Here is a 15,216-nt window from a genome sequence, read left to right as displayed (position 1 = left end):
GTCATTGTTAGAAAATTTGAGGCACAATAATACTATAGAGTCACTGATGGCATTATTAATGAAGACTGAGACCTTACTCCACATTGAGGATGGTTTAGCTCCACTCTAGTGCTGATGTACCCACAAACATTTCACCCACGCACACACATTTAATCCTTTACCAATGAGTTTCTTTCAGATGTAAGGTCAGAAGGTGGGATGTTTGTTGAAGATTGCACAATATTCAGAACCATTTGTAACTCCTGAGATAATGAAGCAGTCTGCATCCAAATGCTGGACAACCATCCAGGCTGGGCTGATCAACGACAAGTAGCATTCACACCACAAGAGGACCAGACAATGAAGATACCCCACATCTGGAAATCCAGCTGTCAAACCTAATATTTAATGATATACTATATCTGTCACTGAATTCCATTAAAATCCTGTGGGTTACATAGAAACATAATTTGAACTGGAGTAACCATATGCACAATGTGGCTGCAAAAGCATTTCAGTGACTTAGATGAGGGATCCTACCTTCCACCTCTGAAGTATCATTTACACGGCTCAGGACAGGATTGCAATAGAATACTCTTCACTTGACTAGATGGAGGTTCAATACCATGCAGGACATAGCTGCCTGCTTACTAGGCACAATCATTCACTCAATCCACCATCAATATACAGTGTCATCTTTGTATCATCTATGGCAGGGGTCGGCAACCTTTACCACTGAAAGAGCCATATGGACCCATTTCCCACAGAAAAGAAAACACTGGGAGCCACAAAACCTGTTTGACATTTAAAATGAAATAACACTGCATACAACGTTTTTTTTTTGCCTTTATGCTACGTATAAACAAACTATAATGTGTTGCATTTATGAAATCGATGAACTCCTGCAGAGAAAACGAAATTACATTTCTGCATGCAACAAAAACATTTTGAACTCCGAAAAAAAGACGTTGGGTTGAAGGTTACTCCATAGTTAGCCTACCTTGGATCGAAAAATTAAAAGAAATCGCGCACTGGCGGGTGTCAGGCATTGGCAGTGGTGACGTATATTAATAGCGATAAAAAACACGTTGTAGCGGTGTGCTACACGCAGTGCTAAAATAACGACACTGCAGTCAAAGATAACTTTATTCGAACTAAACAGCCTCCCTCAACCCGCCCCCCCGGGCGCGGATGCTCCAACAGACACGTACTCACAAACCCCCGTAGGCTATCTCCCTTAGCCGGAATGGTGGCTAATTGTGAGCCGGTTTGGATGTGCCAGGAAATGGGTCGCCACAATGTTTTATTTAGATTGTACAAGATCACCATAATCTTCAAATTTCGAATTACATTTCAAAAACTAACAAACCACGGGGGACCGCAGCACGGAGATGAAAGAGCCGCATGCAGCTCCGGAGCCGCGGGTTGCCGACCCCTGGTCTATGGGATGAACCGTGGTAATTCACCACAAATCCTGAGACAATACCTTCCAAGTACCAGAAACCTTTACCAGCTAAAAGGACAAGGGCAGGAAAAACATGGGAAAAAATCAACTTGAACTTTGCTCTCAAAGCCACATACATCCTGACTTGGAAACATATCAGACTTTCTACACTATCACTGGGTCAAAATGCTGTTACTCTTCTCCAGAAAAACACTGTGGATGTAACCACACATTAACGACTACAGCAGTTTAAGAAGGCAGCTCACTAGCACCTTCACAAATCCATCTGGGGACAGGCAATTAAACCTTTGTGTATAATTTTGTGTGTAAAACCATGAGATGGCATAGATAGGATGTATGTTGTCAGTCTTGCCCCTTCCCAAGTTTGGGGAATCAAGAACTGGAGAGCATCGTGTATTTATTAGGATCGAGATTTGATAGGAACCTGCCGGACAACTTTTCTTTTACGTAATGGTGTTACGTGTATGAAATAATCTGCTAGAGGAAGTGGTTGAGGCTGGTGCCATAACGTATTTTAAAAGATAGTTGAACATATCTTTGCATAAGAAGAGTTGAGATAATGGGCCAAATATGGGCAAATAGGATGAGCTTGTATGGAGCACCTTGATCAACAAGAACCAGCTGGCCCAAAGGGGCTCTTCCACGCTGTATGACACTATATACACTGGGAAACACACATTCCTCGAGTAAATGGACACAAACCTGTAAACACACAGATAGGAGATTCTGGCTATTTTCTCTCCTTCAGCCCACTTCGCTTCTACAACCCAACTCTGATTGCCTGTCCACTTTAATCTCTCCTCCTTGAGTTTCCCTACCCCACAGGAGTGTATCAGCAAAGCACTGGAGCACAAAACACTGAGACTCCTTCCTACAGAAATGTTCGGATGGAGTTCCAGGAGCTGAACCCGGTGACAGTGAAGGACTGCTGTTAAATTTCCACATCAACATTGTGCGATATATAATATGTTCAACCTCCTTCTGAGCACTGCAGACAAAATTCTATGTGATCAATCAAAGCCAATATTTCAAAATCAGATAAGTTGGCATACCTGTTGGAGGATAGCACTGATCCACCCTTTTCCATCTCAGTCTGAGCTGATAGACTTTGAACCATCCTTGCGTTGAGGGGGTACCTGATAAAGATGTACAAGATTACGTGGATACGTTGGTAGGGTAGGTAGTAAGAAATTACAATCCATAGAGCAGGTATGTAAAACAAGAAGCCAGGGTTTAAAGTGAGTGATGGGAGGTTTAAGAGTGGAACAAAGTGGTTGAGTGAGTGGTAGAGAAAGATAAACCTCAATGTTGTATGTTCAAGCATTTGAATTGCTAAGGAATGACCTGAAGATGTAGGAGGAGAATTAGCACATTCTGCATGTTCTCTATATTTTCTGACTGGGGAGGAAGTTCTGAAATCAGAGGTGAGAGCCCTCATGCTGGATTCCCTAAAGGTTAACTTGCAGGTTGAGTGGACAGTAAGGAAGGCAAATGCAATGAGGAGGAACTTCTTTAGCCAGAGGGTGATTAATCTGTAGAATTCATTGCCACAGATGGCTAAGGAGGCTACTTCACTGGGTATATTTAAAGCAAAGGTTGATAAATTCTTGATTTGTAAGGTAGTCAAAAAAACTTATGGGGAGAAGACAGGAGAATGGAGCTGAGAGGGATAGTAAATCAGCCATGATGGAATGGTGGGGCAGGTTTGATACACTGAATGGCCTAATTCTGCTCATATGTCATTCGGTCTCTGGCTAAAGAATTTTCTCCTCATCTCAGCTCTAAAGGGATTTCTTTGCATTCTGACACTGTGCCCTCTAGTCCTAAAATCCTCATCTATTAGAAACATGCTCTCCACATGCAGTCTGTCTGGGCCTTTCAATATATCCACCCTCCCCACCCCTCCTCCCAGAAGGAAGCTCCAGCATACAGGACACGGCAGCCTGCTGGATAGGCACCACATCCACTCACTCCATCAGCAGCATACAGTAGTAGCAGTCTGAACCACCTAAAGGATGAACTGCGGCAACTCACCAAAATTCCTTCGATGGTACCTTCCAAATCCAGAAACTTTACCAGCTGGAAGGACAAGGGGACACCACTACTTGGAAGTTAATCTCAAAGCTTCACATATCCTGACTTGGAAACGTATCACCATCACTGGGTCAAAGTCCTGCAACTCTTCTGCAGAATAACATTGTGGACGTAACTGCACGTCATGGACTGCAGCAGTTCAAGGTGGCTGCTCACCTGCACCCTCACAAGGGCAACAGGGGACAGGCAATTAAACTTCGTACATAGTTTTGTGTGTAAGATCAAATGAGGCATAGATAGTGTGGATGCACTCGATCTTTATCCCAAGGTTGGGGAATCAAGAACTAGAAAACATCACGTACTTATTAGGATCAAGATTTAATGGGAAGGGACTGGGCAACTTTTCTTTAACACAATGGTGTTACTTGTAAGAAATGAGCTACCAGAGGAAGTGGTTGAGGCTGGTGCCATAACAGTTTTTAAAAGACAGCTGAATATGTCTTTGGATAAAAAGACTTTAGATAACAGTGAGCCAAACGTGGGCAAATAGGATGAGCTTGGATGGAGCACCTTGGTCAGCATGAAGGGCCTCTTCGATGCTATATGATACTTTGACTCTATATGCTGGCTCAGCCTGTGAAGCTCAGATTCCCTTAATGAATATAAAAGAACAGACACAAACCTGTAAACACACAGATACAAACATACATAGTTCTGGCTATTTCCCCTCTTTCAGCCCACCTCATTCACACAACCCCTATTCTGATCGCCTGTCCACTTCAACCTCTCCTCGAGTCTCCCAACCTCAACAGAGTGTAACAGTAAAGCACTGGAGCATGAGACATTGAGAGGACAACATTTTGCTCGTTTTTTTTTGGGATTTGGGAATTTATTGTTCATTGATTGATAAAATGGTACAGAGTCACCTTTTCAAACCATAGTATTCCCTTCCGGTGAAATTACTCCTGCAGATCTGTCAGGAAGGAGTTCCCGGGATTAAACCCAATTACCATGAAGGGCTGGTATTAAATTTTCACATCAAGGGATTGTGAAACTTGTAGGGGAATCTGCAGGGAGTGATGTTCCTGCACCCCTTATAATCCTGGATGGTGGAAATAGCAGGGCTGGGAGGTACTGTCAGAGTAGTGTAGGAGAGTTACTCAACCGAGTGTATAATATACAATATGTTCAACCTCCTAACTACTCCTGACAAAAGTCTGTGCAATTAAACAAAGCCAAAATTTCAAAATCAGATAAGTTGGCTAACCTTTTGGTGGACAGCACTGAACCCATCCCGAGTGATCCGCCCTCTTCCATCTCAGTCTGAACTGATCGACTTTGAACCATCCTCACACCAAGGGGGAGCCTGATAGAGATATATAAGGTTATGAGGGGACACTGGTAGGGTAGGTTGTAAGAAAGTGCATTCCATAGAACAGGTATATAAAACTAGAAGGCTGAGTTTAAGAAGAGGATTGGAGGTTTAGGAGGCATCTGAGGAAGGAGGTTTTTACCCACTGGTTGAAATCTAGAACAAATTGCTTGAGTGTGTGGTGGAGAAAGATAAATCACAATGTTATATTGTATATTCAAACACTTGAATTGCCAAGGAATGACCATAAGACATTGGAGCAGAATTCGGCCATTCAACCCTTTGAGCGTGCTCCATCAACCTATCATGGCTGCTTAATTTTCCCCTTCAAACCTATTCTCCTGCCTTCTCCCTGTAATATTTGACATCCTTGCTAATCAAGAATTTATCAATCCCGTCTTTAAATATACCTATTGACTTGACCTTCACAGCTATCTGTGGTAATGAGTTCCACAGATTCACAGCCTTTTGGTCGAAGGAATAAAGGCAGAGACTATTTTATAGACAGGAAGAAATGTCAGAAATCAAAGGTTTCTTATGCTCATGGAGGATTCCCTGAAGAAAGACCATTTTTACTCTCTCCTCTAATTTGTGTGAGATTATATGCCTTCTCTTTTGCTCTTATCTTGTCTTTGACTTCCAGAATCTATTCTTTAAAGATCACTATTAATGCCTCCACAGTTTCTTCAGCTACCTCTTTCAGAACCCTGGGGTGTAGTCCATCTGGTCCTCCAGACCATTCAGGTTCCCAAGCTCCTTCTCCTTAGTAATAGCAATTACACTTACTTCTACTGGCATTCTGCTGATGTCTTCACAGCGAGGACTGACACAAAATATTAATTATTCGTCCACCATTTCTTTGTCCCCCATTACTACCTCTCCAGCATTGTTTTCCAGCGGTCCAATAGCCACTCTTGCCTCTCTTTCACTCTTTATATATCTGAAAAAACACTTTCTATCCTCTTTTATTTACCTACATATTTCATCTTTTCTCTCTTTTTGAAGAGGTCCCATTCCTCTAGCTTCTCATGAATTTGTGCAATATTATACTGTATGCCCTCTCTTTTGCTCTTAAGCTGTCTTTGACTTCCCTGTCACAATTCCCTCATCCTTCCTTTAGAATACTTCCTCTTTTGGATTAATCTATCCTACACCTTCTGAATTACTCTCAGAAACTCCAGCCATCACTGCTCTGCCATCATCCCTGCTAGTATGCCCTTCCAATCAACTTTTGGTGGCTCCTCTCTCATGCCTCTTTATTCCATGTAATACTGACACATCCGATTTAAGCTTCTTCCTCTGAAACTTCATGCTCAATGCTATCATATTACGATTACTGACTCATAAAGGTTCCTTTACCTTAAGCTCACTTATCAAATCTGGTTCATTACACAACACCCAATCCAGAATTGCCTTTTCCTTAATGGGACAGACCACAAGTTGATCTAAAAAGCCACATACAATGCATTCTATGAATTCTTTCTCTTAGGATCCAGCACCAACCTAACTTTCCCAGTCTACCTATGTACATATTGAAATCCACCGAGACTATTGTAACATTGCCCTTTTTCATGATCTTCTCTCTTACATTGTAACTCCAGTGTACCTCATATCCTGGCTACTATTTAGAGGCTTGTATATTACTCCCATTAAAGTCTTTTTTCCTTGGAATTTCTAATTCTACCTACAAGGATTCAATATCTTCCAAACCTATGTCCCTTCTTTCTAAGCATTTGATTTGTTTCTTAACCAATAGAGCCACCCATCCTCAGTGAGCACCTGCCTGTCCTTTTAATGCAATTTGTATCCTTGGATGTTAAGCTCACAACTGTGATCTTCTTTTAGCTATGACTCAGTGATGCCCACAAAGTTATACCTGCCAGTATCTACTATGGTACAAGATCATCTACTTTATTCAGTATATGTGTGCATTCAAATATAACACCTTCAATCCACCTTTCATCACCCTTTTTAATTTTACCGCCCTGTAAATGGAAGTTAAATTCTTATCCCTTTCTAAACATTTTGTCTTTTTCTTTACTCTGGAGACTCTCATAACCTCTTCTGCATTCTCCTTCCCTTTTACTTTGTCCTCACTTTTCCAAACTGTTGAACTACCCCCTCAACTATTTATTTTAAAGTCCTACTTACAGACCCCGTTATAGATTCACCAGGACCCTTATCCCTCCTTCCCCTATACTGTTGCCAATGTCCCATGTATTCAGATCCACTTCTCCCACACCAATCTTTGAGCCAAGCATTTAGCTCTCTGATCCTATTAACCCTTTGCAAATTTGCACATGGCTCAGGTAACAATCCAGAGATTATTACCTTTCTGTTTTTGCATTTTAATTTAGCCCCTAGTTGCTGAAATTCCCTCGGCAGAATCCTTTTCCTTGCTCTTCTTATGTCACTAGTACTCATGTAAATCATGACAACTGAATCTTTCCCCTCCCACTCTAAATTCCTCTGTAGGTCAAATAAGTTGTCCTGAACCTGGGCACCAGACAGCCTTTGGGACTCTCAAACCTTGTGACAGAGAACTCTGTCCATTCCCCTAATTATACAATCCCCAGTCATAGCTACATTTTTCTTCTCTCCAACTCCCCACTCTTAAATGGTGCTTCCTGAACCACAGTGCCGCAGGTCGGATGCTCACCTTTCATACAGTCCCCACTGTCGTCCTCCCAGGCAGAAACAATCTCAGGACTGTTGGGCAAAGTCGAGGGCTGAGGCTCCTCCAGCACTACTCCTGGGATCTCCCCTGTCTCGCTCGTAATCACATCCTCTTGTCTGGCAATGTACTGTATTTGAAGTATTTAATCTAATGGGTACAATTGTCTACTGAAACACAGTATCCATGTAACTTTCCCCCTCCCGATGCATTGCAGTGTGTGAAGCTCAGATTCCAGGTCATCAACTTTGAACTGGAATTCCTTGAGCAGCCAACACTTGCTGCAGATGTGGTCACCAGGAACTACAATTGGGTCCAATGTCTCCCACAACACATCACCTGATCCCACATCCATATCTTACTTGATTAGTTGTGATTTGGTATCTTTTTAATTACATTAAAAACTAATTCTACATATAATTGAAAAACGGACCTGTTGTTACCTGTTCCTCTGCCTCTTCTCGCTGAAGCCTCTTGAGCCAAAGCCTTAGTTCTCCACTTCTACACTGCCCACTCCAACAATGGCTGCTCTGCTCAAACATCTTTTTTTATTGGCCCAACTAAAGCTCACTTCCAACAAGACTTCAATTGCTTTTAATGGCTCCCGCTCAGCAGAGATCTGACTTTCTCTCTCACTACTTCAAAGTATGACTCACTCCCAATGAGACCTCATTGTTTTTCATTGACTGGGAAGTTATGAGCCAAGTACCGGTATAAATGGGTCGGTATGAACATAAACATGAAGAGCCTGTTTCAGTGGAGTATAACTCTATGACATATCATGTCATTAGTTTGTATCACTGCTGACAGCGGGCTACAGTGCCGTCTACATCTGGTAATGTACATTTATACGCAGGGACAGAGAGGGGAAACTGATAGAGGTTTATAAGATGATGAAAGGCACAGATAGAGAAGACAGCTGTTACCTTCCTCCCAGCATCAAAATGTCTAATTCTTGAGGGGATGCATTCAAGCTGAGAGAGGTTAAGTTCAAAGGAAGAGAGCTGGGCACTTTTTTTTCACAGAGAGGGTGGTAGGTGCCTAGAATGTGCTGTTGGGGTGGAGGAGGCAAATATGATGGAAGCGCTTAAGTGGCCCTTAGGCATGTGAATGTGCAGAGAATGGAAGGACATGGCCATTATTTAGGCAAAAGTGATTAGTATAGTTTGGCATTTAATCACTAGTTTAATTAGTTCAGCACAACATTGTGACCAGCGGACCTGTCTCTTTGCTGTACTGTTCTATGTTCTATGTCTGTCCATTCATTACAGTTCCCATCATCTAGCACTGGTTTCTACCCAATACATTATCTTGCCCCAGCCCTTCTTTTGATGGGCTAGTGGTTGATTGTTATATTTTCCTGCTCAGCTGAAATGAATGTTTAATCCCAATAATTTGGAGCAAGATCAGTCGTTGTACCATGGCTTGGTTCCTGTCTGTGTTTCACAACTGGCTTTGGACAGAATGAAGGCAACAGCCAGGATTAATACCGCACAGGTGCCAGGGTTCGGATGCCAGGAGAAATCCTGAACCCCAAGGCTGACACAATCCAAGTTGCCTGCCTGCAGGGTCGTGAAATGAACTCAATAGTGATCTACAATGAGAAAGTGGACTTCGAGAGGAAAATATGTCGGGACAGTGGGAATGCTGGATCATGCCTGAAGAGTCATAATCTAGTAACATCCTCTTTCTGTCTTGTAAGATGTTATAATACCAAGAGGGATGGTGAAAGATAACCATATAGAAAACTATAAACTAGCTGGACACTGTTAGAGAACACTTGTTCTATTAGTCTATTGTTAATCTATTGCAGGCTTATGATTTCATAGCTAGCAATAGTTTGGATTTGAGGATTAGTCAATCTTCACTGGTGTATGTGTAGTGGGTACAAAATCAGCAGGCTGTTTTGAATGTAGGTGGAATCATAAGCAAGATTACTCCTGTTCTCACATTTCATTTTCTTATTCCAGCAGATGCAGGTTTTCTATTATTTATGGCAGAATGGGTGGGGTTATCTGGAACATCTCTCAAAATCTAGCTGCTACTTCAGGACACTGAACCTGAAACATTATGTGGCTCTGGACCCTTCACTGACATCACTTTTCCCTACAATGAAAACTAAACTGGCCTTTGATATCTGCCTGGTAGTGGACAAGAGAATGGCCCATCAGGTAGAGCTGCTGCCTCACGATTCCAGCAATCCTGACTGCTGTATGTGCCCATTTTCTCCGAGATCACGAGGGTTCCTCCAGTTGCTTTGGTTTCCTCGCACATCCCGAAGACGTGCAGGTTCATAGGTTAATTGGCCACTTTAACGTACTGTTGGAGGTGGGAAGAATTTGTGGGGATTAATGGGAATATTGGGAGAATACAGTGGGACTAGTGCTTTATGCTTGTCATGGACCCAATAGTCACAGGGCCAGTTTCTGTGTTGGGTGCCTTTATAAATTTACAGTTACCAAATACCTGGTGGCCATGGGAGCCACTGTGTGTTCCCTTAATCCAGTTGGAGCTAATCCATGCTGTATTGACTCTGTGTAGACTGATCCAGTCTCAGCCCATCCCATCTTGGCCATTTCAGTCTGGTTTGATTCAGTCTTAATGGATCCATTCCATAACTGCAGAGTCTGAGTTGATCTGTCCAGTACAGATCTGGACTGAGTGGACCCACTCTGAACTGATCCCGTCTGGATCAATCGATTCGATTCTGAGCCACTCCGAAAAGACCCCGTCTGAATTGATCTGGTTGGAACTTTTCCATTCCAGATCCATCGATGCCCGGTGAATCCGGTCTGAACCAGCTGTTTCTGATCGAAATCTCTGGAGTTGCAAAAAAAGGAAAGACAGTTAATTCTCAGCTGCTCAATGGCATCTCACAGTGACACAGAATCCCCTATTGTAAGTGCAGACAATGCTGAACTGGTCAAGTATTAACCATAGGCAGGTAGTGGCATTCCTGTTGGAGACCGATGGTATCTGCTCCACACCTGAGATACCAAGGGAATACCCAGTTTAGGACTATGTGAGCATGGATGTCAAATAATAATAATACAGAATTAAAGTTGATTTGGGTCACAGTAAATAAAACAACAAAGGATGGAAAACTTGGCAGTGTTGTAGTGAGATTGTCAGGAAGGACAGGCAGATGACGGGGCAAGATTGCAGTTAGTGGAATGAGTTGAAGTGTAACATGAGGACAAAATCAAAAAAAAAAGAGTGATGAATACAAGACTGAAGGGAATATGTTAGAATTCATGCAGTATACAGAATAAAGTAGATAATCTCTTAGTGCAGTTAAAGATTGGCAGGTATGATGCTTTGAGCATCACTGAGTTATGACTGAAAGAAGATTATAGCTGGGAGCTTAATATCCAAGGATATACATTGGATCGAAAGGATAGACAGGTAGGCAGAGGGGGTGGGGTGGCTGTATTGGTAAAAAACAAAATCAAATCCTTAGAAAGAGGTGACACAGGATCGGAAGATGCAGAATCCTTGTGGGTAGAGTTAAGAAAATGCAGGGGTAAAAAGTTCCTGATGGGAGTTATAGACACGCCTCTGAACAGTAGCCAGGATATGGGCCATAAGTTACAATGGGAGATAGAATAGGAGTGTAAAGAGGGCAATGTTATGATAGTCATGGGGGATTTCAATATGCAGATAAATTGGGTTAGTGCTGAATCCTGAGGGAAGGAATTTGTATAATGCCTGTGGGATGGCTATTTAGAGTAGCTGGTGGCCAAGCCCACTAGAGGAACTACAATTCTGGATTGGGTATTGTGTAATTAACCAGATATGATTGGGGAACTTAAGGTTAATGAACCCTAAGTGGCAGTGATCATAATATGACAGAATTCACCCTTCGATTTGAGAGGGAGAATCTAAAGTCAGACATATTAGTACTACAGTGGAGTGAAGGGATTTACAGAGGCAAGAAAGAGGAGCTAGCCAAAGTTGGTTGGAAGAGGACACTAGCAGGGAAAATGGTAAAAGAGCCATAGTTGGAGTTTCTGGGAGCAATTCAGAAGGTGCAGGATTGAAGATGAAGAAGAATTCCAAAGGGAGAATGTTGCAACTGTGCCTGAGAAGGGAAGTCAAAGAGAGCAAAAAAGCAATATACCAACAATTAGTGGGAAGTTAGAGGATTGGGAAGCTTTTAGAAGCCACCAGAAGGCAACTAAAAAGCCATAAGGAGAGAAAAGATGAAAAATGAAGGTAGGTTAGCCAATAATATAAGAGGAAATTAAAAATATTTTCAGATATATAGAGAGTGGATATTGGATCACTGTAAAATGATGCTGGAGAAGTAGTAATGGGGCACAAAGAAATGACAGGCAAACTTAAAAAGCATTTTGCGTCAGTCTCCACTGTGGAAGCTGCTAGAATATGCCAAAATTTGAGAGTATCAGGGGGCAGAAGTGTGAGGATGTTTGGGAAGCCAAAAGGTCTGAAGGTAGATAAATCATCTGGACCAGATGAACTGCACAACAGGGTTCTGAAAGAGGTAGCTGAAGAGATAATGGAGGCATTAGTAATGATCTTTCAAGAATTACTAGATTCTGGAATGATCTGGAGGACTGGAAAATTGCAAATGTCATTCCACTCTTTAAGAAAGGAGGAGATACAAGAAAGGAAATTATAGGCCTTTTAGCCTGACTTCAGTGATTGGAAAGATCTCGAAGTCCATTATTAAGGATGAAGTTTTAGAATTTTTAGAGGCACATGATAAAATACACCAAAGTCTATATGGTTTCCCTAAGGGGAAACTGTTGGAATTCTTTTAGGAAATAACAAGCAGGATAGACAAAGGAGAGTCAGTTGGTGTAGTTTACTTGGATTTTCAGAAAGCTTTTGACAAGATGTTGACCTGAGGCTGCTAAACAAGGTGAGAGCCCATGGAAAGATACTAGCATGGATAGAAATTTGGCTGACTGGCAGGATGCAGAGAATGGGAATAAAGAGAGCCTTTTTTGGTTGGCTGCCAGTGATTAGTGGTGTTCCACAGTGGTCGATGTTGGAACTGCTTCTTTTCACATTATATGTCAAAGACCTGGATGACAGAATTGATGCCCAAGTTTGTGGATAATACGAAGATAGGCAAGGGGTAGGAGGTGTTGAGGATAGCGAAGTCTTCATAAGAACATTGATGGATTAGAAGAATGGGAAAAGAAGTGGCAGATGAAATATAGTGTAGGGAACTGTATGCTCATGAGCTTTCACAGAAGGAATGAAGGCATAGACAATTTTCTAAATGGGAAGAAAATTCAGAGATCAGAAGTGCAGAAGTATTTGGGAATCCTCATGCAGGATTCTCTAAAGTCCAACTTGCAGATTGAGTTGGTAAGGAAGGTAAATGCAATGTTAGCATTCATTTCAAGAGGACTTGATTATGAGAGCAAGGATGAGGGTCCAAAGGAGGTTCATGAGATTTATTCTTGGACTGAAAGGGTTGACGTATGAGGAGGGTTTGATGGCTCTGGGTCTGTACTCACTGGAATTTAGGAGAATGAGGAAGGATCTCATTCAAACCTATCGAATATTGAAAGGGCTAGAGAGGGTGGATGTGCAGAGGATGTTTCAGAATAGAGTGTTGCTCATTTAGAACTGAAATGAGGAATTTCTTTAGGCATAGTGAATCTGTGAAAGTCTTAGCCACAGACAGCTTACATCAAGCCATTGGGTATATTTAAAATGAAGTTTGATAGGTTCTTGATTAGTTAAGGTATCAAAGGTTATGGGGAGAAGGCAGGATAGTGGGGTAGGGAGGGATAATAAAAATCAGCCATGATTGAATGCTGGAGCAGACTTGATGGGCTGAATAGCCATATTCTGCTCCTAGGTCTTATGGTTTTATGATAAATTACTGGAGTGTACAGTTCTTCCCTGGGCTACGAATATCTGACTAATGTAAAGCCCATACATACATTGCAAACGAATGTTTGTGAGAATCTGCAGATAGATTTGCTGTTTGATACCGGGCCACAGACTGGTGAGAGCTCAGTCTGCAGTTGCATTTTCATGAACTGTTCAGTTTAGAAATGGCTTATAGAACCCTGTTATGACAGCCGGTGGTGTAGTGGCATCTGCACTAGATTTCCAGGCGAGTGGTCCCAGGTTTGAATCCAGCCAGCTCCTTGCACGCTTTCCATCCTTGCTGTGTTCAGCATCAAGCTAGCAACTCAGCCTCGTAAAACAGACAAAAGTGCTAAAGAAACGGCAAGGTTGCCATCCGATGCAGCACAAGGTGTGGAGAGGAACAACAAAGGAACACCTGCAGTAACCTGGGGAGAATATCAGTGTGAAGTGCCTTATTTTAGTCATTAGTGGTATTAGTATTGGTTTATTATTCTCTCCTGTACCAAGATATGGTGCAAATCCAATCTTACATACTGTTTATACGGATCAAATCATAGCATGGTGCATTGGGGTAGAACAAGGCAAAACAATAACAGAATTCATAATAAAATGCAACAGCTATAGAAAAAGTTCAAGATTATATTGAGGTCGATTATGACGTCAGGAGTCTATCTTATTGCACTAACCATTAGTAGTCTAATTAAAGTGGGATTATATTGAATAACTAGAGAAAGAGCTATTATAGACTGAGAAAATTAGAATTTAGATTAGAAGGAAGGAACAAAAGTGATTATTTTGTGGGGAGTTCCAAACACTGTCCATCTGGATTATGGAGGTCCGATCCTAGGGGAGGGGATCACACATAAAATGACCCTGATGCCTACCCCTCCCTCCTTCCAATTTTCCCAAGCTGCTGTATAAATGCTTCTTGAAAAGAGATAAGACTATGAGATATTGGAACAGAATCAGGCCATTCACGTCTGCTCCACCATTCCAACATGGCTAATTTATTATCCCTCTTGACCCCATTCTTCTGCCTTCTCTCCATAACCTTTGATGCCCTGATTAATCAAAAACCTGTCAACCTTAAATATACCCAATAAACTGTCTGTGGCAATGGATTCCACAGATTCATCATCCTTTGTCACGGTGGTCACTGACAGGACTGGAACCAGGTGTGGAGGAACAGCAGACTCCAACAGGATGAGCACTGGCAAAGATTCAGCCCAGAAGCAGAGGAATGGCAGACCCCCATGAGGAGATGGAAACAAGAGGTTATACATAGGAATCCCAACAGAGTATCGAAGGCAAGATGGATGACCATCCCAATGGTGGCAAACCTTCACACTCGGAGTATTGAGAATGATTAATATTGACTCTTCCTGACATCACGAGATACTCTATTACATACATATTTGGAATCCACAGATGTATTTGATTCATTGTTGTAGTTATTTAGCTACACACACACCCCACCCCCCTTCCCCCAAGACAGGCCGCGACTGACACCCAAGTCCCTGGCCTGTACTCTCAGGCTTTAAGACTTCAGGCCTCCACCTGGGGCTTGCTGAACTCTGGACTTTGACCTTCAGCTTTGTCCTCTGGACTTTACTGACTACGGGGTATTCCGATCACGAGACTTTGACTTTCGGTCCTTGGCCCACTGATCACAGGTTTTACCCTCAGACCTTGATCTCTGGACTTGCATGGACCTCTGACCCCAGTGGCCTGGGGTTGCCACTGGCACTCATGCCTCCCACTCGCATGAACCTCTGACCCGGGATTCGCCCAGCTGGAGGTCGCTGGACTGCACCTTCATTGCCTCTGAAAATGCTG

General features: G+C 42.4%; 1 protein-coding gene across 1 annotated transcript in view; it reads right to left on the bottom strand.

Annotated features, from left to right (window-relative positions):
- LOC132397669 (uncharacterized) overlaps positions 1–15,216 on the bottom strand; it is a 258,258-nt gene that overhangs the window by 18,047 nt on the left and 224,995 nt on the right. Inside the window, exons 77-79 of the mRNA XM_059976438.1 lie at positions 9,991–10,344; positions 4,746–4,844; positions 2,497–2,580 (exon numbers count right to left, since the gene is read on the bottom strand). Of these exons, the coding sequence (XP_059832421.1) occupies positions 2,497–2,580; positions 4,746–4,844; positions 9,991–10,344 (537 nt within the window). The remainder of the gene's footprint in view (positions 1–2,496; positions 2,581–4,745; positions 4,845–9,990; positions 10,345–15,216) is intronic.

Source organism: Hypanus sabinus, chromosome 8 (genome assembly GCF_030144855.1).
Source record: "Hypanus sabinus isolate sHypSab1 chromosome 8, sHypSab1.hap1, whole genome shotgun sequence".
Lineage (NCBI taxonomy): Eukaryota > Metazoa > Chordata > Chondrichthyes > Myliobatiformes > Dasyatidae > Hypanus > Hypanus sabinus.
This window is presented reverse-complemented; position numbering and strand designations above follow the sequence as displayed.